The sequence below is a fragment of the Manis pentadactyla genome, chromosome 3 (assembly GCF_030020395.1).
Source record: "Manis pentadactyla isolate mManPen7 chromosome 3, mManPen7.hap1, whole genome shotgun sequence".
NCBI lineage: Eukaryota > Metazoa > Chordata > Mammalia > Pholidota > Manidae > Manis > Manis pentadactyla.
The window spans coordinates 191,856,159-191,878,204 of record NC_080021.1 but is presented as its reverse complement, the minus strand read 5'-3'; the positions used below and the strand labels follow the sequence as shown (position 1 = coordinate 191,878,204).

Below are 22,046 nucleotides of genomic sequence, written 5' to 3'. Positions count from 1 at the left end.
TGCCATTGACTGGGGTTAGGAAGGGGAGGAGAGTCTATCAGTATATCTGGGTGCAGAAAAAGAGGACTCTCATTTAGGCTGGCTGTGCCTGGAGGGCAAGAGGGAAGGCACTCTCTAGGAGTGACTTTGTGTAAGAAAACTTCAATAATTTACTGGAAGAAGATGATGCCTTGAAAGTGTAAATATCAAAAGCCAAGGTCACCAAAAATTACTAAGTGCCTGAAGGAATAGAAAGAGGACTTTGTTCTTGCTCTGAAGAAGAAAGGGGAGAAAAGGGAAGGAAGGGGAAGGAAATGAGTGAGTAGGAAGGAAGAAATGAAAAAGGAGAGGAAAGAGAGAAGGCAGCAAGCGAAAAGCTAGGGCAATATGGAATTGTGGGAAGATGGGTAACAAGCTTTTTTTAAATTGAAGCATCATTGATATACAACCTTATATTGGTGTCAAGCATACAACACAGTGGTTCAACTGTTACTCATATTATTAAATACTCACTTCCACCAATGTCGTTATTGTCAACATAGGAAGATGTTACAGAATCATTGGCTATATCCTCCATGCTGTACTACCATCTCTGTGACCAACTTATAACGGAGCATTTTGGTGCACCATTTCTCCCCCTCACCTTCCCTACCCACTCACCCAAACTCCTCCCCCATGGTAACCCCAGTCTCTTCTCAGTATCTATGATTCTACTGCTATTTTGTTCATTTTTTTTTGTTTTGGGGAACAGACTTCTAATATGGAAAGAAATATCAAGCAATCTAAAGATACTTGTCTTCTTGAGGGGAAGAGCTGAGTTTCACATGTGAATTTACATCATGCTGTACAAAAACAAGATACTGAGACAATTTGTAATGATTCATAATGTGAATTAATTCAGCAGAAGCCACCTGTGACAATGAAAATATAAGCCTCTGAAAAGTTGTACAAACCTTGAAGCACGCTTTGGGCAAAGCAGGAATGTGACTTTGTCCATCTTATTTAACTCTCCTGGGGTAAAGACTAAATCTGATAGCAACATTTTACTCACAGCAACAGTGGAGGAAACTGGTGTCCTTTGTGCTGAGGAAGTTGTCCAAGGTCACATAACCAGTGGGTGAGACTAAGGTCAGTGTGACCTGCAAAATCCTTGGGAGGAAGTATTCATGTTGGTGAAGAGCACAGGTTCCAGAGTCAGACAGTCAGGGTTCAAATGCTGGCTCTGCCACTTATTAGCCATATGACCTAGGGCACATTATACAACATTTCTGTGGCTCAGTTTCTTCATATCCTAAATAAAGTTTAGTACTGCAAATTATTGAGATTAAATGAGTCAATACATCTCAACAGCAGGTTCATATTTCCTTATCCACAATTTTGAAATCCAAAAAGCTCTGAAAACCAAGTTTTCTTGTAAGCTTGCAGCAAATTATTTGGTGGCAAACCCTGACTCCAGGCTATCATCTTTATTCCACTTGATGGGATGCAGAGATATTAATGTGTCTGATTGTAAGTGCCAACTCAGACTCTGCAGAGGGAGTTGTACATACTGTACATACCATAAGCACTATATTAACTCTCGAAAAAATTCTTATTTCCAAAACATACGTGCTCTCAAGGCTTTCAGATAAAGAATTGTGAACCTGTCCTTAGAAACAGTATCTGCCATACTTCTAGATTAAAGATGAATTACCCATGCTCTATAGAGGCTAGAGACTCACGTAATACTACCAATTCTGTAAGCCTATTTTCTAGAAAGGATGAATTAAGAGACAGGCTTAATGGCAAAACAGCTGTTTCTTCAATACTTAAACATGATTTTCCAGCTATAACACATCTGTCCTAAGCTTCCTGAAATAGTTTAGCTCTCAATATTGAGCATTAATATATGTGAACATATTTAAAATCAGGCAACAAGTATTCATCCAGCACCTTCTATATGCTGGGCTCTGCAAAGATACTACAAGGTCCTTGTACATTTGCCATTGAGAGGAGGAAGACAGGGAACAATTAGGAAACAAAACAGTACACAATATATTATGTACTAAATCACAGTGGCATAGGCTAGGTGCTCAGACCAAAGGACATTTAAAAGGTAAGATGAATTAGCTTATTGCTAGCTTTCTGATCTTGGGAACTTGAGCTTCAGTTTCCTTGTGTGTAAGGCAGGGTTGCTGTGAGGTTAGCAATATTTTATGTAGAGTGCCAGATACATAAGTTGTGAATAAACATATTTTTCCTATCTCAAGTAGGTTTTTGATGAATGGTAAAGGCACTTGAGTGGGAGTGAATATGAATTAACTGTACTAACTTAAGTATAGATGTACGTGTTGAGGAAATTGTTGGAATTAGATGAGAATGATGAGGCCAAGTGCAGGGGCACCATGGAGGGTAAGGGGAGACTGGGCAGGGATATTACAGAAAGCCTTACCTTGAAGTAATAAGAAATAGGAACCTGTGAAAAAGTTTTGAGCAGGGAATAACATGATGAAAGGTATTGCTGACAGTTATTAGTTTTTTGAATGTAGAGGATTGAGAGGAAACTGGGACACAGCAAAGTATGTATAATAATAATTCAATGTGGGGCCTAGCTTTTTGTTGGTGTATGTTGATGAGTGGACATTATCTTCAGATGGGAGAAAACAACAAAAACTCTCCCTATGGAGCATAGCGATTTAACACTCTAATAAAGTCTCTGTTTATTGTAACTCGAGAGGCAAGCACTGGAGGAAATGAAAATTCAAAATGCTCCTACATCTAGTTCTCAAAAAGAGGCTTACATACATGCATAGAACTGAGTGAGCCCTTTGAGTACAGGGCACAGTGAAATATAGAGCATCTTCTAAATACAGCACTGATTCTTCCGGCAGTGTGGAACAATCAGGGTAAGGCTGCAGCCCAAGGTCAGAGAAATATACCTGCCCTCTTAAGATATCCAAGATCAGGACATCTTTCTGCAGCCATTTCCAACCTTTCCTTGTCCTGCTCTGGTTTTGCCTTGAGGGAATTCACAGGCCAAAAAAAGTCAGAGTGCACTTTGTTCCAGGGCCATAGTGCCTGTCATGTGATATGGAGGTGTGCCTTAACCACTCCATGAGGTGTGTTCTTGAGAACATGGCTCCTGTACAGGAAATAGTACAGGCAGAGATATGCATGTTTTATTTGTGCAAAATGTATCAAACTCAGTGTTTTGTAAAGTTAGGTGATTTTTCTCATCTTTATGGTATGGAACACAGGAGGCTTCCTATTCACTCCCCAAAGTCTCCTTGAGGATAAAGGACTGCTTGATGCAACTATGCAACTAATACTTAGATAGTATAAACATAGCACCTGGCAGGTATTTAAAAGATGCATGTTAATTGAACTTGTACCACTTGTGCAGTAAATGTATGTCTTCCTTTACTTGTCTATGCATCATGGTTACAGAGATGGTCTTAATTAAAAAGAAATCAATCAACCCACCCCCACCAACCACCCAAGGCCACAGAATACTTTTGAAGGAGGCAGAGGACAAAAGGTATCAAATACCAATTAAGAACAGTAACTGTTAAAAAATGGAATATCTGGACTAGATTTAAGAAAGGGTTGAAGTTTATTCTGGGTATTCTGTGTGCCCCTTGATTTGCTGACATCCTCCTTTAGGAAAGACAGGTCAAAGTGAAATGCCTCACTCACCAAAACTAGAGTATTATAGTTTTTTTTTTTTTGCCACCAGACTTTTTATCTGCTCATTTAAAAATGTTCTCTACTGTGATGGTTAATTTTGTCTCAACCTGACTGGGCTAATTGCTGCCAGATAGTTGGTAAAACATTGCCTGGGCCTGTCTCTGAGGGTTTCTAGATCTGCATTTGAATCTGTAGACTAAAAGATGGCCTTCACCAATGCTTGTGAGCATCTTATTCACTGAACAAAAAGGTGGAGGAAGGGCCCATTTGCTCTCTGCCTATGCTGGGCCACCCATCTTCTGTCCTTGGACATCAGCAGTCTTGGTTCTTGAGCCTTTGGATTGAATTATACCACATCATAGTTGTCCAGCTAGATGACATATTATGACTTCTTGGCTCCATAATCACATGAGCCAATGCCTTCCTTCCTATTTACTACCTTATTGGTTTATTGATTGTTTTTCTGGAGAACCTGAATACATTTACTAATTCATATTTTACTTCATCTACTTTAACCCTAATTTTCTTTCAAAATCATTTCATGTGTCAATCCCAAGGAATCTGTGTAATTCCATTAAATATTCATAGTTCTTTAGATGGGCCCTAAATAAAACCCCAGAAGCCCTTCCATTGTTTGTTTGGTTCTCTTCCATTCTCCTCAGCTTTGACTCCAAAACCTATACTATTGACAAGGTTCCCAACTCTACCCCTAATGGTGTCTTCTTAACCCTTCCCTCTCAAAATGTGCATTTGACTGTTTAAAAATGTGTAATCTCAAATGCACTCTATTTCTTCCCCTTCCCCTCAAGACATTAAATCTTTTTTTTCTCCCAAATTGGCGGAAGAAAACCTCTAAAGAAAATCCTTCCATTACTGCTAGAATTTTTGCTTATCTAATAGGATAATCTATTTCCATCTGCTCTCCTTTATCTTCAACCTTTTCTTCAACTGGCTACCTTCTCAGATGGAAAAATACTCAGATTTTTCTTTAATCTTGATCTCTATCCTTCTTTATATTCACAGACAAGTAATCTACTTTTTATTCCCTTTTATAGACCAGTAAAATGAAGTGGATAGAATAATAAGAGCTGCCAATTTTTTTTAAAACTAAAGATACATATATATTCAACAGATCATCCCTAAAATTACTATTATAAAAAGCCTTTTTTATTCAAAAAAGGGGGGGAAATAATTTCAGAGGAAAGGCCTTCAAATTACTTTTTTACAAAGATGTTATATTGCCCTTATTTTTACCATTTGAATGTGGGACAGTAAACTTGTCCTGAATTGATAGCATTTGGGAACTGATGATCTACACTTTCCAGAAACTACTTAACCCCTTGAAAACAGGCTCTTCCCAATTTTGGAAGCTGCTCTTATAGAATTCATTAATGACTTTCTAATTATCATACTGGTATCATTTTTGCAGTGAGCTTGCTTTTTAAAAATTCACCTTTTTGGCTATGCTTTTTATAAGCTATGAATTGTACATATCGCCAAGAACTGTCTCATACTAGAGTTTGGAGCTGTCACTCCAGATTCACATCCAAGGGTGTTAAAAACTATGTAATTTTAGTAGGACTACATCATACGACCATGGCCCCACATTACAATGTCAACAATCAGAGCTTCTACTAAGCAAGCTGGCATACAAGAAACATGCAATTCCAGCAAAATCCAAAGCAATGTCTTAGTGTGCATGCATTTAAAACATACACTTTGTATTAGGTTTTTCAGAATACTGAGAACAGGCCTAGGAACCTTATTATTAGTTGAGACCTTAGCCTGGGAACCACTGCTATAGAATTAGTAAAGCTGGGGAGATTTAGGGCAGGTGGATGATTTTATTGAAGAATCAAATGTTTCAATTACTTTTTCCACTTTTCATTGGGCTACAAGCTCTGCTTTGAAGAGTTAACTGTATGGTAACTATGAGTACCTAATTTGAATAAGGGAATGCACAGAGAGGTACATTTCCACAAATGTACCACAACATCCACATTTACACACACGCACACACATATATTCAGTGATGGGAAGATGAAAGTTTAGAGGTGGTGTTTAGAATGTCTAGGATATAGGGGACAAGTAGGGCTTTTGTTCAAACCATTAGGAAGTTAGAATTACAGAGTTCTGGAGATTAGGAATTCTACATTCAGAAACTGAAGAACCTGGAATTAACTGTAGCTGTACTATCCCAGAAAAGGCAGAACGAGAGAGAGAGCAATTTCCTCCAAATCCTTGATTCTTATTTTTAAATGAAGTAATGTATTTGACAGGATAGATTTTATCTAAAGTAACAAAGAACTCTTACCCAAAGTAAAAACAAAAACAAAAACAGTTTTAATGATTAAAAAAGGTGAATTAATAGGTTTATAATAACCATTAACTAAGGGAAGCCCTAGAACCATAAATAAGTATTTTAAAATTGCATGCAAAGTCTAGTTACCGTTAAAACCAAAGCAATACCAAAATATCTCAGCTTTCTAGCACAGACTCCGGGTCTTTTTATTGCCAACTCTTGGTAATCAAAATATGTACACTTTCACATGCTACTGGTAGTGGTGGAGTAAGATTTTTTGTATAGAATTACAAATATCTTTCACAGATGGGAGGACACAAAAAGTAGTGTCTTCCTCCACCGTTCTGGGTCCATCTAAAAAAAAAAAAGAAAAGGCACTCCCAAAGGTTCCTTGGTAACACCTTTGCTAGGTTTGTTAGTTACTCACATAATCTTTACATGTAAAATTAATGGTCACTCACTTTATAGATCTGGGAACCACAAGGCATTCAAAGAACCTTTCTTTAAACACATGCCAAACTGTCTTTCTTGATGACAAAAACTTTGGATACCAGTTCCCAAAAGAAAAAAAGGAAACGGGGCTTTGTTTCCTTGAAAATTTTATCATATGCTTAATTAGTGGACTTTGGCATCCATAGCCAAATATATCATGGAACTGAAAGAACCACCATAGAATGGTGGCAGAGGACCCTCTGTATAATTATTCTAGTTTAAACAGTGTCTTTCCAACTCCCTTGTATTAATACAACTTTATCTCTCAGATTAATTTTAACCAAGTGCTCTGAACCTGGGTTTAATCTCTCTGTTGATAGATTTGTTAAAGAAAGATGCCTAAATAAATTGTCTTTCTCTATAATCGTCAAAACAAATAATAATGGAAGTCTTCAATTGCTTGTGGGCACTTGCCCACTATTCACAGAATCTTTAGAAACCATTTGCCTGAGGCCAAGAATTTGCTTTATCACCAAATCTGACACGTGTTGAGCCATACTGAAACTGCACTTGGGCAGCTACTCTCAAGTCAAACTGAGCTTAAGTATCTCCCCACATTTACTGCATCCAAGTGGTGTGCAATTTTTGATGCTGAATAAGAGATATGCGGCAATTGAAAGCTTCGCCACAAGCATCACATTCATAGGTATCTTGAGTTTTCACCTCTGCATGGATCTTCTGATGGTTGACAAGGCTGCGCTGTTGACTAAAACTTTTGTCGCACTTCTCACACTTATAAGGTTTCTCTCCAGTGTGTATTCTCTGATGCTGAATAAGGCCTGAATTCCGGCTAAAGGCCTTCCCACATTCATCACATTTATGGGGTTTATTACCTGTGTGAACTCCCTGATGTCGAATAAGATTACAAAGCTGACTAAAGCTTTTGCCACACTGTCTGCACAGATAGGGCCTCTCACCAGTGTGGATTCTCTGATGTTCAATAAGAAATGAGCTCCGACTGAAGCTTTTCCCACATACGGTACATAAGTAGGGTTTTTCACCAGTGTGAATTCTTTGATGTTGTACAAGATGAGCACTAACACTGAAAGTTTTCCCACATTCATCACATTTATAAGATTTTTCCTTAGGGTAGACTTCCTGCTGTATAACAAGGCTGCAATTTGGATCAAAACTTTCCTTAGTTTCACTGTATGGAAAAGTCTTCTCTCTAGTGTGGATTCTCTGATGCTGAATAAGACCTGAGCTTCTACTGAAGGCTTTCCCACACTCTTCACATTTATGGGGCTTGTCTCCTGTGTGAATTCTCTGGTGCCGAGTAAGGTTGCAAAGTTGACTGAAGCTTTTCCCGCACTCTTTGCACTGGTAAGGTCTTTCACCTGTATGGATCCTCTGATGTTCAATAAGGAATGAGCTCCGACTGAAACTTTTTCCACATTCAATGCAAAGAAAAGGCTTCTCACCAGTGTGGATTTTTTGGTGTTGTATAAGGTACGTACTTAATCGAAAGGCTTTCCCACATTCACCACATTTATGTGGTCTTTCCCCAGTGTGAATTCTCTGATGTTCAACAAGTAATGAATTTCGACTAAAGCTTTTCTTACATTTGGTACAGTGATAGGGTTTTTCACCAGTGTGAGTTCTCTGATGTTCTATAAGGTGTGACTTCCAACTGAAGGCTTTCCCACAGTCACTACATTTATGAGGTTTCTCACCTGTGTGAATCCTTTGATGTTTAACAAGGCTCCTTCTCTGGCTGAAGCTCTGTTTACACTGATTACACTGATAGGGTCTCTCTCCAGTGTGGATTCTCTGATGTCTAATAAGTGTTGAGCTCACACTAAAGGTTTTCCCACAGTAATTACATTCATAGGGTCTTTCCCCAGTATGAATTCTCTGATGTTCAATCACAAATGAACTGCGACTAAAACTTTTCCCACATTCATTGCATTGAAAAGGTTTCTCACCAGTATGAACCCTTTGATGTTGAATGAAATGGGCCTTGCGGACAAAACCCTTTCCACATTCTTCACATTTATGGCATTTCTCTTCTGAGTTTGGTCTTTTACGGATAATGTTAGTGTTTCCTCTAAACATTCTCTGCTCCTGGGTCAAAGATTCCCTTGGTATTTCCCATAAGAAAATTCCTCTCTGTTTATCTAACCTACCAACAAGTTCAAAGGTTTCTCTACTCATGGGATCCTGGTCAATTTCACTTTTGATTCTTGTAACTATTACACCCTGTGGTTCCACTTCTTCCTCAATTTCCTCAATTTCTTGTTTCACAGTTGGTTCCTCATCCTTATCTCTATTCAAAACATCTGGAATAATAAATAGAAAATAGAAACATCAGCTAAGCTCTTTGCTAGAAAGAAGCAACTGTATGAAAAATAAGACAATGAGGATTAATTAATCAAATATGTCTACAAAATGTACTTTACTACCCACAGTATTGTTGTGAGGATTAAATTAGTTCAAAAACGTATTGTATTTAGAACAGTACTTGGCAAATTATACAAGTTATATAAATATTATTATTTAGTAGTAGTTATCTGATGAAATGTTTTTCTTGGAGAAGGCTTATAAAAAGAAGTTTATGAGGCAAAGAATGAGCAAACACGAGTGGTAGACTTGGGAGGAAAGGCTGGTAAATCAACAGTGACTGATGCAAGGTAAGATGGGCAAATAAAGAAATAAAACTAGTGGTGGGATGTACTAGCCTATCAAGGGAAAAAGGGTAACATGGGAAGAAAACAATAGGCTCAGGAAAATATAGGATGAGATAGTATCATTGGGACGTGAGTAAACCAAATAACTGATAGGAAGGAACACAAAAAATGATGCTGAGAAGGATAAAAGACAACAACCAGGGGAAACAACAATTCGTTTATTAACAAGCATTTATTTACTGTGATCAAAATCATTCCAGGCATTGTGCAATGAGTTAGGACTCAGAGATTAGACATGAAGCCCCCTACCAAATGGAAACAAGTACAAATGGGAAAAGAAAATAATACGATAAGGAAAACATTAAGTAAAGCAACTCCTATATCAAGAGACAAAATGGCTTTTAAAAAATGGGTGGAAGTGACATGGAGTCTATGATATAGACAGACAGACTAGACTAGAATAAAACAAACATAAAGGAACATGATCAGAATTAATGGAAGAAACAAAGAAAAAGAGCAGTGTGTGGTAGCTTATGACTTTACCTACCACAAATCATACATTCTTCTGGCATACATGATTCTCATTACTCAAGATATAACACCCAAGCTGGAAACATCTAGTTTTAACTGAGGGTCTGTATGATATCTGAGAAATGAAAATCTTATGTGTGTTGGAGGAAAGATAACATAATGATCTGTGATGTAACAGTGCCATACAGGACACTTATGTCTGCCTCTGGTTTCTCTCTTGCTGCCTGTTGGATAATTCTACTACAAGATTCGATCACTACCCAATTTATATTTGTTCCTCAACAATTTATATTTTCACTTCCTCTTTTCTCCCAATTTTCTAGTCTTCTAACCGTGGAGTTGCCTTCAAATTTTCCTTCAGCTTATTTCAAATCAGCCATTAAATTATTTTATTCCAAAAAATCTTTTATTCCCCTAAGAAAGTAGTAAAAACTCTATTTCTACCTAAGCTACTTACAATGTTCTATCTCAAATTCACTTTCAGTGGAGTGCTTTCTTTCACACAATGAAAAAGGATGAGAGAACTGCCTCTACTTTCTGACCCAGGCTATAAAATGATCTGCAATGGTACAGGAAGATATATCCCATTCCTAACCAAGGCTAATCTACCTGCTCTTAATACCCTTTGCCTCTGGGCCCTTGTTCAATTATTACCATTTTTTCCTCTTTCTTCAATCTGTATTCTCCATTGACACCTTCCCACCAACAAACAAATATATCCAATTTTATCTTGAACCAGAACCCTTCTCTTCATGAAATCCAAGCTTTGAAAAAAAATCTTAATGCTGCAGTTTTCCAATTCTTAACTATGTTTTCCATGTGCAACCTCTTCCCATTCAGTCTATTCTACAACCTACTGTAAAGTCTGGTTTTTGTTTCCAGCATTTAGAGAAAATTCTCATAAAATCACCAATGATTTCAAATTACAAATACAATGTACAGTTTTCAGTCATTTTACTCAGCAGCATCTGATACTGCTGACTACTCCCATTTCTTCACATTATCTGTTTTTGGTTTTCCTGTTATTATATTCTTCTAGTTACCTCCCTACTTCTTATTTGGCCTTTTTCTAATACATTTCCCTCATATCTCTTCCTTTGTCCACTGTTTAATGATATTATTACCCATGTTTACATCCATATCTCCTCTAAATACACATTCTCTGAATATAGGCACTTAGATGTCTCAAAAAGGGCTCATGATCAACAAGATCATCTTTATCTGCTGTCATACTTATCTCTACCTCTAGCCATCTTTGAGAGGCATCACCATCCATTTCCTGAAAGTCCCAAAGCAGGAAATCATCCTAGATTTCTCCCTTTTTCTGTTCATCAATCACCAAAATCAATTATTCTACTTTCTAGTATCTACATTCTTTTCGTGTTTTCCGATTATTGAAAAACCAGCTAAAAATTCTTAGCTCCGGTCTTTAGGCTGCCCCCTCAGTGAACCCAGAGAGACCTTCATAAAATAGAATTCTAGTCATGTCACTACCGGTAGATTCACTAGCACTCCACCACCTCTAAGATCAAATCAAAGCTCTTTACACTATGATACCCAGTACTTCATAACATGTCTCAATTCACCATCCTATCCACTCTCTCTCACTTTAAGAGGGCAAACTGCTTGTGTTATAGTCTTTTATGCCATTTCTTTGCATATCTCATTTACTAATGTCCCCCAACATTATTTACCTGGCAAACTCTTTAAGATTAAGTTTCTCTTTAAGATTCAATTCAAAGCAACAGTTCTTTACAAAGGCTTCATTAAGTCCACTAGTCAAATTTAGGTGTTCTGTTTTCTATTACCAGCCATTGTCCATAACTGCATTATAGCTACTATTATACTGTATTTTTAACTATTTGTGTTTGTCTCTTCTGTTGGATTATAAATTCTTTGTGAGAAGAAAAAGTTTTTTCATAATGCTCACTCAATGGACAATGTTCCAGGGGTTTTACTCAAAGGAATAAGATTATATTATAATTATTTGTAGATGACATGGGTATCTACCTAAAATTGTTAAAAGAATTACATGAAATATAACAGCAATGACAAGACTAAGATAAGAAATACATACTGGTTCTTATAACCAAGATAACAGTTAGTAAGTATAGAAAAATAAAATATGCTCTTCACAACAAAAACCATAAAACCTAGGAATAACTCCAGCAAGGATTCAGAGATCCATAAAAATAACCCATAAAATTTTTCTGAAGGACATAGGACAGTTTAAGTCAACTAAATTACTAAAGAGATTCAGTATTATAAAGATCTTATTTTTCCCAAGCACATCTATGAACCTAATTATATTCCAGTGAAAATCCCATGAACCAATTAAAAAACCCCAATGAATCTAAATTTCAACTAGTTAAGTACATCATCAAGAAGAAAATAAAAACATTTCCAGACATAAAATGCAATATATTGCTTATGTAAATAAAATAAAGAGGCACTAGCATAAAAATACATAGGTCAAATAGATAAATAGGTAAAGAGCACAAGAGAGTCTAGCCTTCCGCACAGAACAGCCTTAAAATGACTATTCATTAGATCAGAGCTTAGTAGCTATAATCACCTTTTGAGGTCTCTGCCATAATTGTATAAGTTCCCATCCCACAATTATAGCTAATTTATCTAAGACAGTTGACTCAAAGTATATCTCTCCCAGGAACTTGGAATTGAAACTGAAATAGGTAGTTATTCGGAAAATGACTAGAATTCTAATTTATCAACTCAGAAGCATGTGGATATGAGGAGGAAAGTTTGGTCTGTCAAGAAGAAACAGAGCATAGAGTTAATTCCTGACTTCCTGAGAATGATCTAATTTCTAGCTCCAGTCCTTTTCTCGAGTCCAGTTGCAACCCTGCTCGGGTAGTCCATGAGCCATCTCTGTCCCTATAATAATTTCTCTTGTTGGCTTAAGCTTGCTGAGTTGATTTTCATAATCTTTAGCCAGTTTTAATAATACGGTAGCTGAAGGGAGAGAGAAAAGGCAAAAAAAATGGTAAAATGGAAGTGGCTGAACTTTAGGACAGAACACAAGCTGACACACATTTTCTAAAAAGGGTCAGGCAATAAATATGTTTGGTTTTGTGAGCCATACAGTCTCTGCTACAACTACTCAACTCTGCCACTGAAATGAGAAAGTAGTTATAGATAACACATAAAAAAATGGGCATGTCCATGTTGCCATAAAACCTTACTTACAAAAACAAGAAGTGTGCTAAATTTGGCCTGTGGGACCATAGCTGCCAACCCCACTATCCAAAAGAGTATCAAAAAAACAGTTTTCCGAATATTCATATTTGACCTGATTGTTTATAGTTCATAATGTGTGATCAAAACCGAAAGTTTCTGTGATGACTGCCCTTCTACCGTTCACCATGTAAGAACGTATTCACTATGTAAGAATTTGTTCACCATGTAAGAACTTGTTTGTTATGCTTCAGAAGATCGGAGACTGACGAGAATTACGCTTGGGGTGGATTAATGATTGTGCATTGAGCATTGACTCCCCTATACAGAATTTTATTGTTGTTAACAACCATTTGATCAATAAATATGAGAGATGCCCTCTCAAAAAAAAGCTTAACAGATAATTTAAAAAATAACAATGGACTTACATGTAAAATATCTACTTTTATCTCAGTATATTACTTTGTATTTTCTATGGAATTATTAAGTATATACTATTCTATGCCTTCTACTCTTCTATGATTTCTATATACACTTGGATTAATAAAGATGAGATTAATTCAAAAAAAAAGTTGAGATGGGCCAGGAAGCTATTACTCTTATTATCATAAATAATGAAAAATATATGTCTTTTATTACTAAATAAATTTTGTTAATAACTACTGATTATTTAAGAAATTCAGGTGGACCTATATTGAAATGTAAATTGAAGAAAACTGAATTTTTTTTTCCTTTTGCTGGGCATGTATCTGTAGCTATAATAAATAATGATATAATCTATATCCTCAAAAAAAAAACAAACAGTTTTCTTGGTAAAAGAATGAGAGAAAGGGGAAGAACTTTCACTTTTGGGGCTAGCACAGTGCTGGATAACTATTTATTGAATGAATGAGTAGTTGAACTAATATTTAGAGGAAGACTATAATCAAAGAAGAAAAACAATGAATTTAAGGTCTTGTAGGTACAGCAATTTCCAATTCTATCAAGGTCCAATATGGCTCAGGTAGACCAGAGAGAAGTCATTGAAACTGAAAAAGTTGACTTCAACTGAAAGAAGTGAGAGATCAAGCTACCAGCTTTATCATCAATGTAGTTATCAGTTTTTAACAAAAAAATCAGCATGGAAAAGAAAGGTATGAATGAAAAGCCAAAATTACAAAGCAAAAAGAGAGTTGTATTAAGTGAAATGACAAGGTGAAGTGGAGGAAAACTTTACACGGGAAGAGCTAATTTAATTGTGATCTCTCATCAAGAGGATGGACATAACAGTCTGTAGAGGAAGATGAAAAGATTGAGGGAGACATAACAGCTGATGAAAAGTTGTATTTCAGCTAAAATATGGAAGAGAGCCTGAAAGCAGAGATCACAGATGGGCTCACTGCCATGCCTCTGTCCATATGGCATTCGCTTTTTGCAGTTCTAGGGACAGGCAAGGCTGGGCATTTGCCTGGTTCTATCAACCAGGATACCATATGTGTGGATAAGACTGGCAGTGACTCAGAGATACCATGGCATAGAAGAAAAAAAAATCAGCTGCTAATATGGCTGATGACTGAAGTGGTGTGCAGGCAACAGTCAATGAGGCTAGAAAGCTAGGCAGGGGCTATATAGAGAGGCCCTAGTATGTGGGACAAGAAATTAAGATACTTATCCTTTAAGCAGTCAAGATCATCATTAGTTGTAAGCAGTTAACAGAAAATCACTTTGGTGGCAGTAAAAAGAATATACTAAAAGAAAGGTAGACTGGAGTTAAGGAGCTAGTTTATAGGCTAATGCAATAATCTAATCTTATACCTTAATCTAGAGCCATGGGTCTTAAAAGTATATTCATTCAGTCAAACTCGGATTTTTACTTAGGCAGTTAGGTTCCCCGATACCTTACATGGAGAAAAAATTTGGGACCTATCATTATACAGTGAGGGCTGATAATCTGAGTGTAGATAAGGTCCACCAAGGAAAGTATACAGACTGAGAGGAAGTCTGAGAATGCAAGGCAATAGAAGGAAGCAATGGTTTCAAATATCTATAGAGAAAAGCAGAATAAGTAAGGCCCAAAAAGAGTCTATTGCATTTGACAACTGGGTTATTATAGAGCAATGTGAAACAATTTAAGGGGAGTGGTAGAGACAAGAAAGGGGCTTAGAGGTAATGGGAGATAAGGAAATACAGAACACACATTAACTACTACTACAAAAACTTGGCTGTAAAGTGAACAAGATAGGAAGCAAGAGGGAGACTGTGGCTCAAAAGAGAGTGGAATTTTCCCCCCTTCTTTCCCCAACTGGAAGAGCCAAGAACATCCCTATGATCAGAATAAAGTCACCAGAGAAGAAACAGGTTGAAACTATAAGGAAAATAGAAAAACAATGCCTGACCCAAGTTCTTGGAGAAGTGAGAAGACAGGAGCAGCCTAAAGTGTGCAAATGAAGAGCAGAAAACTTGAGAGTTCACATTTAGTGGCCTCTAAGTTCTCTGTAAAACAGAACGTAAGGTCCACTACTGAGAGACAAACTCAAGGAAAACTCTTAAGTTTTTAGAATAGTCAATAAACAGAACAGGGGAATGAGCAAATCAAGGATAAAAAATTTGCCGAGATGTAAAAAACCCAGAGGAGACTAAAAGAAGAAAAGTCGTGCATACATACAGGGCATCAAGCCTTTTGGTTAAAGAGTTTCTCCTGCTGTGTTTAGCAACTCAGATAGGATAAAAGGCAGATTTTATAACCAATACAGGATGTGAAGTTTGCAAAATGGGTAGAGCATTAATAACAAGACGGCAAGAAAGCACACTGGTAATAATTCAAATACAGTTCCATGGCTTAGAGAAGGAGGTGAAGTCAGGAGGGGACTGATAACCTGGGGAAAAGAAACAAAGTCAAGGAATGGGAAACATCATTAAGAATGAACAGGTGTAGTAGGAAAGCAGAAGAGGCAGAAAGGCAAGAAGTCACAGTAGTATCAAGGGCAGAGAGCAAGTAGGTGCTGCTTTTTGGTCACCCCTGTTTAGTTAGCCAATAAATATCTATTGCCTGAATAACTGATATTGGGGTTTAAGATTTACTGTTTTGACAAAATTTAGGGTATGATTATTGATGTGAGTTGCTGAATAAAAATAGAAAGCAGGATCCCTGAGACAATATGGTCAAGATACAGTGAGGCTTAAATAATGACTGCATCATCAATGGGGTGGGTTAGCAAAAAAGTTTCTGAAATGTGATAAAATGCATGTGTGAGGGACCAAAAAAAAAAGCTGACAAATGATAGTGAAAAAGAACTGAGTGGGTGGGGCAAGACTGAGGCCTCAGAGGAGAAAGATTTTGTTTGGAGGTGCAAAACTAAAGCTTTGGGAATAGCGGTGAAAAGCTGGGAGGATGTAAGGGCTCCCTTCCCGCCTTGAGACTAAGGATGGGGAAAGAAGAGGATGTGGGAGAATAAGCAGCTCCTGCCAGAAAAGTGATGCCAGGTTTCAGTAAAGGCCAGGAGGGGTAAGGAACATTATGTGAAGAAGAATAGGGGCTCCAGAAGGCAGTGAAAGGGGTGGGAGGAAAGCGGTGGGAGGATGAGCCAGGAGGGAAAGTACAGAGCAATATGGGAAAGAGATTATGAAGACAGGAAGCCAGAAAATGTATTTTGGTCACTGTAAGAACACTAGGGATGAGAGTCATGAAAGCAATTAATGACTGAAAGGTCTGAATCAGAACCTTGAACAAAGCAGTTTTGGCAGTGGACCACCAAGTATTCTCAGAGTCTGACTTCTTATAGCTTCTTAGATATTTTAATCAGAGAAACAGCAGATTCTTACCCAGTGAGACCAGGTTCCCATAATTCTCCATCATGACATCTTTATACAGGCTTCTCTGAGCTGGATCCAGATAATCCCACTCCTCCTGGGTAAAAAACACAGCCACATCCTCAAATGTCAGCAACCCCTGAAATAGTATGATTTCTGTAGTCAGTTCTTGTCGCAAGGACAATTCTACCACGGAAAGTAGCAAAAGAAATTACCTATCAGGGCCAGTAGGATAGGAGGAACATGACAACTAAGAGTTCCAAATGGGGCCCAGTTCTGAGAAACAACTGTAACACGCAAGCACCTCAAACTTGAGGATAACTAAGCTGAATCCTTGTTCTCAGTGAGGGGCCTAAGGATAAGGCTTTTCGAGTTTAAAAATTATACTCGAATATTTTAACTTCAGTAAGCTGCCCCAAGGCCTCCCCAAGTTTCCTACACCCCATTGACTCGGTTCAATTCTCTATTCGCACTGCGTTGAAACCCTGTTCAATTCAATTCCAGTAAGTTATCTAAGCATCTGTTTCAGGTCCAGGCATCTGACAGGCGCGAAGACACAGGGGAGGGTGAAAAATGGTGCCTTACCTGGAACAACTCACACAGGGGAGTGCTAGTTCGGAGCATTACTAATTTTGAGTTATTAGTAGCTGATTTTTTAAGTTTATCTTGACTGAAAGGGGCCAGTGGGCGGTTCTGGCTGTGAACCGTACCCCACAGCGCCAGGGGGGTACTTTCTGGCACTGCGCTGGCCCTAAAAATCGCGGTTGGAGGTGGGGGGCGGTGGGGAGGCGGCGCGGCCTAGCTCCTGCGGTGGCGAGAGAGGTGGATACCCGGAGGAGCGACTTACCTTTGGGTCGGGCGGGGGGCTGGGGGAGGCCATCTCCCGGTCAGAAAATCAGGGAAGGAAGCCGGGCGGTCACACGAAAAAGAACCTCTATGAGGCCTAGATGGCCGTTGGAGATAGGCCGACGAAGGCGAGGCCTCCAGGCTGGGTCTGGCCAGGTTCTCCTTCGGTCCCCGAGCGGTCACGACCCCAGAAGCATATCAGCCGCACTACTTGCCGCCCCTCAACCCCGAATCCCCTCCCCTGCCTGGGTGCACAGCCTTCCAGGCCTCACTAGAGCCTCCTCCCGGTGGCCAGTTCCTCCTCCTTTCAGGCGAGGAGCGCTGTGATCGCCGCCCGCCCCCGGACCAGAAGGCGTCACCCGGAACCTTCCCGGGACGCTCCCCAACTACAACTCCCGTTATGCTCTAAGAGAGTGCCTCTGTCCAGCCTCCGCCGGGAACGGCTACCGGACTACACTTCCCGGCGTGCAAAGAGTGCGGGAGCCGGGAGCTAGTCCTGCCGGGAAAAAGGGATCGCATCCCGCTAAGCTTACACCCGTTTGGCTGGCTTGGGTGCGTCACTGCCGGCTGGGGGCGGAGTTTGGCCCATAGCTCTGCACGGAGATGGCGGCGTTCTCAGGCTGCGGTGTGACCCAGAGAGCCCTCGCAAGGGTAGTCTCAGGGGCGCCACGCAGAGAATTTTGGTCTGGATTCAGGTAAAGCGGGAGGTTAGACGGTGGGTCATGTTCACGGACATTAAGGAGAGACACCTGGCCCCACAGTAAGGAGGATGAAGGGACGAATTCACAGGAGAGGGTCGTGCTATTAAGACAGGAGCCCGGTCCTGCGCCTTCCCGAAGGACGGACGACAGAGGGCTTCAGGGTTCTGAGGTCTCCGCGGGGAGAGAGACCCAGGTACCGCTCCTTCTGCCTTTTTTCTCATAATGAAACCACCGTCCCTTTCCACTTTCAAAGCTTCACTTTGATTTGCTTATCAAACAGTAGTGACCCTGTGTTCTGGGGACCGAGTGTGGTGTAAGGAAGTAAATGACGCGTTTGGAAGGAGCAACTTAGAACCTGAACGTGAAGTGTTCGGTAGACTAAATTCATTTGCGGGGTGTATTTCTTCACAAGCAAGGTTTAGAAATCAGGTACAGTCTCGTCGTCTTCTATTGTTTATTCGCCGATTCCCTTAGCAAAGTTATTAAACGCCTGCTCTGGTCCAGCATTTCTGTAAGAAGGACACAGCAGTGGAAACAAGGCCCATTCTCCGAGCTTCAGTATTCTGACATTTGAAGAAACAGGCCCCACAGAGAGGTAGAATTTTGCTAAAAGCCTCAAAGCAAGTTAATGGCAGAGTTGAATCTAGAACCCAAGTCTTTTACCTCCCCATCTACGCTTTTCCCATAGCACCATGTGGAATCTTTTGAAGGTGAATTTGTTTTGTTTGACCAAGGTAGTGTTAGGACATTAAAATTTGTGGGAACCTCAGAGAAAAACGTATGCTGGCTTCTTTGGTTTTTAACAAAAACTCAGTCCGGAAGGATTTTCGTTCTCAGCTCATGTACTTACTAGCTTCCCTTCTTTTTTGGTTAAAGTTTATTATTGTCTCTCACATCTCAAGTTTGTTTCATTCACTCATTCAGCGTGTTTTAGAGCATCTGCCTGTATTACAAATCCCTAGATATTAGGGTTACAGTTGTTACTAAGACCAAATCTTTGTCCTCATAGAGCATATGTTCTTGTGAAGGCAAAAATGAACAAATGTAGAATATAATATCAGAAGGTGGTAAATTAGGAAGAAATCTGGAACAGTGTGAGAGATTACTGAGATGGAAGGAGTGGATTACATTTCATTCTGAGATGTGATTAGAGTAATAAGAGGACAAAATGGGAGGTAAGGAAGTAGAGATCATAGGTATAGACAATTCTTTGAGAAGTTTTGCTGTAAAGGAAGCTGGAGGGCACCTGGAGTCTAGGGGGATTTTTTTTTCTTTAAAGATGGGAGCTGTTACAACATATTGTGTGCCCTCAGGAATACTCTAGATAGGGAGAAATTGATAAAGAATTGAATGCTGATAAATTACTGGAAGAGCCTTTGCATAGGCAAAGAAGAATAGCATTGCAAACCATATTCTTGGCCAGACATCATTTATTTCTGGTATCTACAATTTTTGTGTGGACCATCAATCCCAATCAGATGCCAGCTCCATTGGAAACAGGAGTCAGTTCATGAACAAGTATTTCATTAGGCACCGAAATAGTGTGTCAGTTAGATACCCTCACATTGGCCCATGTATTCAATAATAGTTATTCAAGAAGTTTTCAAAGGACCCCCAAATCAATAAAACAAGCCTGTGCTAAGTTCATTAGCTAGCTCAATAGTTCATAATGAGGAACAATTTTGCCCACCAGGAACATTTGGCAATGTCTTTTGGTTATCATGACTGGGGACAGGTGTGCAACTGGTATTTAGTGGGTAGAGGTCAAGGAAGAAGCTAAGTAGCCTAAGCAACCTACAATGAACAGGACAGTGCCCTCCCACCTGCCTCCCCCACCCCCACCCCTGCTCCACCCCATCCAACAAAGACATACCTGGTCCAAAATTTTGTCAATAGTATTTTGGCTGAGAAACCCTGATCTAGTAAAAGAAGTAGAATGTAAATAAAATTAAAACTCAGGGAGGATGAGGTTTGCTATAAGAGCAATATAAAGTACTTTAGGAAAACAGAGGAATTTGATTGGGGACATAAGTAAAGCTTTTTGGAAGAGAACAGTTTTGTCCTAGGACTTGAACATGATAAGTAAGATTTCTATAGGTGAAGATGGAAGACAGGTATTTCAGACAGGATATAACTTGAGCTAACACAACATCGGGAAAGTGGAAAACAATATAGTTTAGTTTGGGTAGGGTATAGAGTGCATGTAGGAGATTAGTGGGAGAGGAGGTTAGAGAGGTAGACTGAGTTTGGATCTTGGAGGACTGGGAACCCCAGACAGAACAGTTTAACTTCTTCACCCATTCTTGGGCATTCTTAGAGCATGTAAAACCTGTAATTAGCTTTTGTTTTTTGTCGGTGCCAGCTTAACTATAAACTTCCAAGGGCAGAGACCTATCTTACTCTTTCTTCTCTCCACATTGCCCAGAAGAATAGCAACTAATTTACTTGTTGATTTATATTGATGGGCAAGATTGAGTCTGGTGTTTGTCAGCGTATCAGCATCCTTAACGCATTGAACCAGAGGTTCACATAATTTGTTTTGATCATCCCAGAAAAGAAAAAAGGCCAGTGGTGGCTGAAACAGTGGAGGAGGTGAAGAAAGAACCTATCCTGGTGTGTCCACCCTTACGAAGCCGAACATACATACCACCTGAAGATCTCCAGAATCGTTTGGAATCTTGCGTCAAAGAAATTTTTGGCTCATCTAGCAATTGGCAGGACATCTCCCTGGAAGATGGTCATCTGAAGTTCAGTTTCTTGGCACGTTTGGCTGATGACTTGGGCCACACAGTGCCTAACTCCAGGCTTTACCAAATGTGCAGGGTCAGAGACGTTCTTGATTTCTATAATGTGCCTGTTCAGGATAGATCTAAGTTTGATGAACTTACTGCTAATAATCTGCCTCCCAATTTAAAAATCACTTGGGGTTACTGAGCAATTCAGAAGAGTAATACATTGAAATCATTTTATTCCCCCTGAGCAAGGGGGCTTCTTATCAGATCTTTGATACTTTGTGAAATACTGCAGAACTGTTCTCTAAACCCACTTTTTTTGTGGAGGAATGTATTATCTGTCTTTCCTCTCATGTCATGAATTGGTAAATAACAGGATTTTCTTTTTCACACTTGCCAAAACTTTTTTTTTTTAAGAAATCAAGGCATTAATAGCTTATGAAAATTTTCCTCTCCAGAGGACACTAATTAACTTGGGTTTAAGATGAGGCCATTACATGTGCAGATGGGGCCTTTATTCTTAATAGGCATAAAGTAGTAGATGCAAGAAAATGTTAATTCTGTTAGAATTCTTAAATATGGTGTTATATATAGTACACATACAAATAAGGAGACAGATATTTATTTTAAAAACTTATGTTGTATATTAATTTCTACCTGCTTTACTGCACAGGTAGAAATAGTATTCATTTTAGAATTAAAGTTTCTTGAAATGTGTTTTTTATTTTTCTAAAGGTGTAATTTGCTTTTCTGCCTTGTTTAAGTATTAAAAATGAAAAAATTAGAATATGTGGCAACTATTAAGTGCTATGACTTTTTGAATAAGATATATAAATGAATATTCTCTTCAAAGGAGATAATGTTTATTTCAAACCTTTTTTTTTTTTCATAACTTTAAAAAAATGGCATTCACTGCCATTGATTATTCCCTAGGATAGTAAGTCTGCTGACTTGGTGTATTTATTTGTGGAAAGTACTCAAATACAGAGTTACCAGATGATTCTGATGACAAAATGATTAAAGAAGTGATTAAATTAGGAATTTTTTGTTCAGGCTTTAGATAATGGCTAGAGAGTAATGAGATGGTGTAAGCCCAGGGAAAGGAAATCCTGGAGCAAAATACCTCTAAAAACTGAAATCAGTCAAAGGGAGAAATAAAGTTTAAAATCTGATTATTGCTCACGAA

The 22,046-nt window shown here is 38.8% G+C and overlaps 2 protein-coding genes across 4 annotated transcripts; one reads left to right on the top strand and one right to left on the bottom strand.

Annotated features, from left to right (window-relative positions):
- Positions 1-1,808: 1,808 nt before the first annotated feature.
- Positions 1,809-17,846, bottom strand: ZNF189 (zinc finger protein 189). Of its 3 annotated transcripts, none has more exons than XM_036888577.2 (3): positions 17,429-17,846; positions 16,594-16,720; positions 1,809-8,718 (listed from the first exon to the last, which is right to left on the bottom strand). In XM_036888577.2, exons 1-3 carry the CDS (start codon positions 17,459-17,461, stop codon positions 6,998-7,000), a joined length of 1,881 nt encoding a protein of 626 aa, XP_036744472.1. In that variant the 5' UTR covers positions 17,462-17,846; the 3' UTR covers positions 1,809-6,997. The 3 variants fall into 3 exon arrangements, with proteins under 3 accessions (XP_036744472.1, XP_036744474.1, XP_036744475.1); XM_036888579.2 differs by having other exon boundaries at positions 16,594-16,678; positions 17,429-17,845; XM_036888580.2 differs by having other exon boundaries at positions 16,594-16,675; positions 17,429-17,845.
- Positions 17,847-17,970: 124 nt separating this feature from the next.
- MRPL50 (mitochondrial ribosomal protein L50) lies at positions 17,971-21,720 on the top strand. The gene is made up of 2 exons (XM_036888584.2): positions 17,971-18,122; positions 20,681-21,720. Exons 1-2 carry the CDS (start codon positions 18,031-18,033, stop codon positions 21,060-21,062), a joined length of 474 nt encoding a protein of 157 aa, XP_036744479.2. The 5' UTR covers positions 17,971-18,030; the 3' UTR covers positions 21,063-21,720.
- The last annotated feature ends 326 nt before the right edge of the window (positions 21,721-22,046 follow it).

Excerpts from the sequence above, each read along its gene's own strand:
- ZNF189 (XM_036888577.2), bottom strand. The coding sequence starts at position 17,461 with ATGGCCTCCCCCAGCCCCCCGCCCGACCCAAAG. Across the intron at positions 16,721-17,428 it reads GCCCCCCGCCCGACCCAAAG|GGGTTGCTGACATTTGAGGA; the intron begins GTAAGTCGCTCC and ends ATACTATTTCAG. Across the intron at positions 8,719-16,593 it reads TGGGAACCTGGTCTCACTGG|ATGTTTTGAATAGAGATAAG; the intron begins GTAAGAATCTGC and ends TTATTATTCCAG.
- MRPL50 (XM_036888584.2), top strand. The coding sequence starts at position 18,031 with ATGGCGGCGTTCTCAGGCTGCGGTGTGACCCAGAGAGCCCTCGCAAGG. Across the intron at positions 18,123-20,680 it reads GAATTTTGGTCTGGATTCAG|AAAAGAAAAAAGGCCAGTGG; the intron begins GTAAAGCGGGAG and ends TGATCATCCCAG.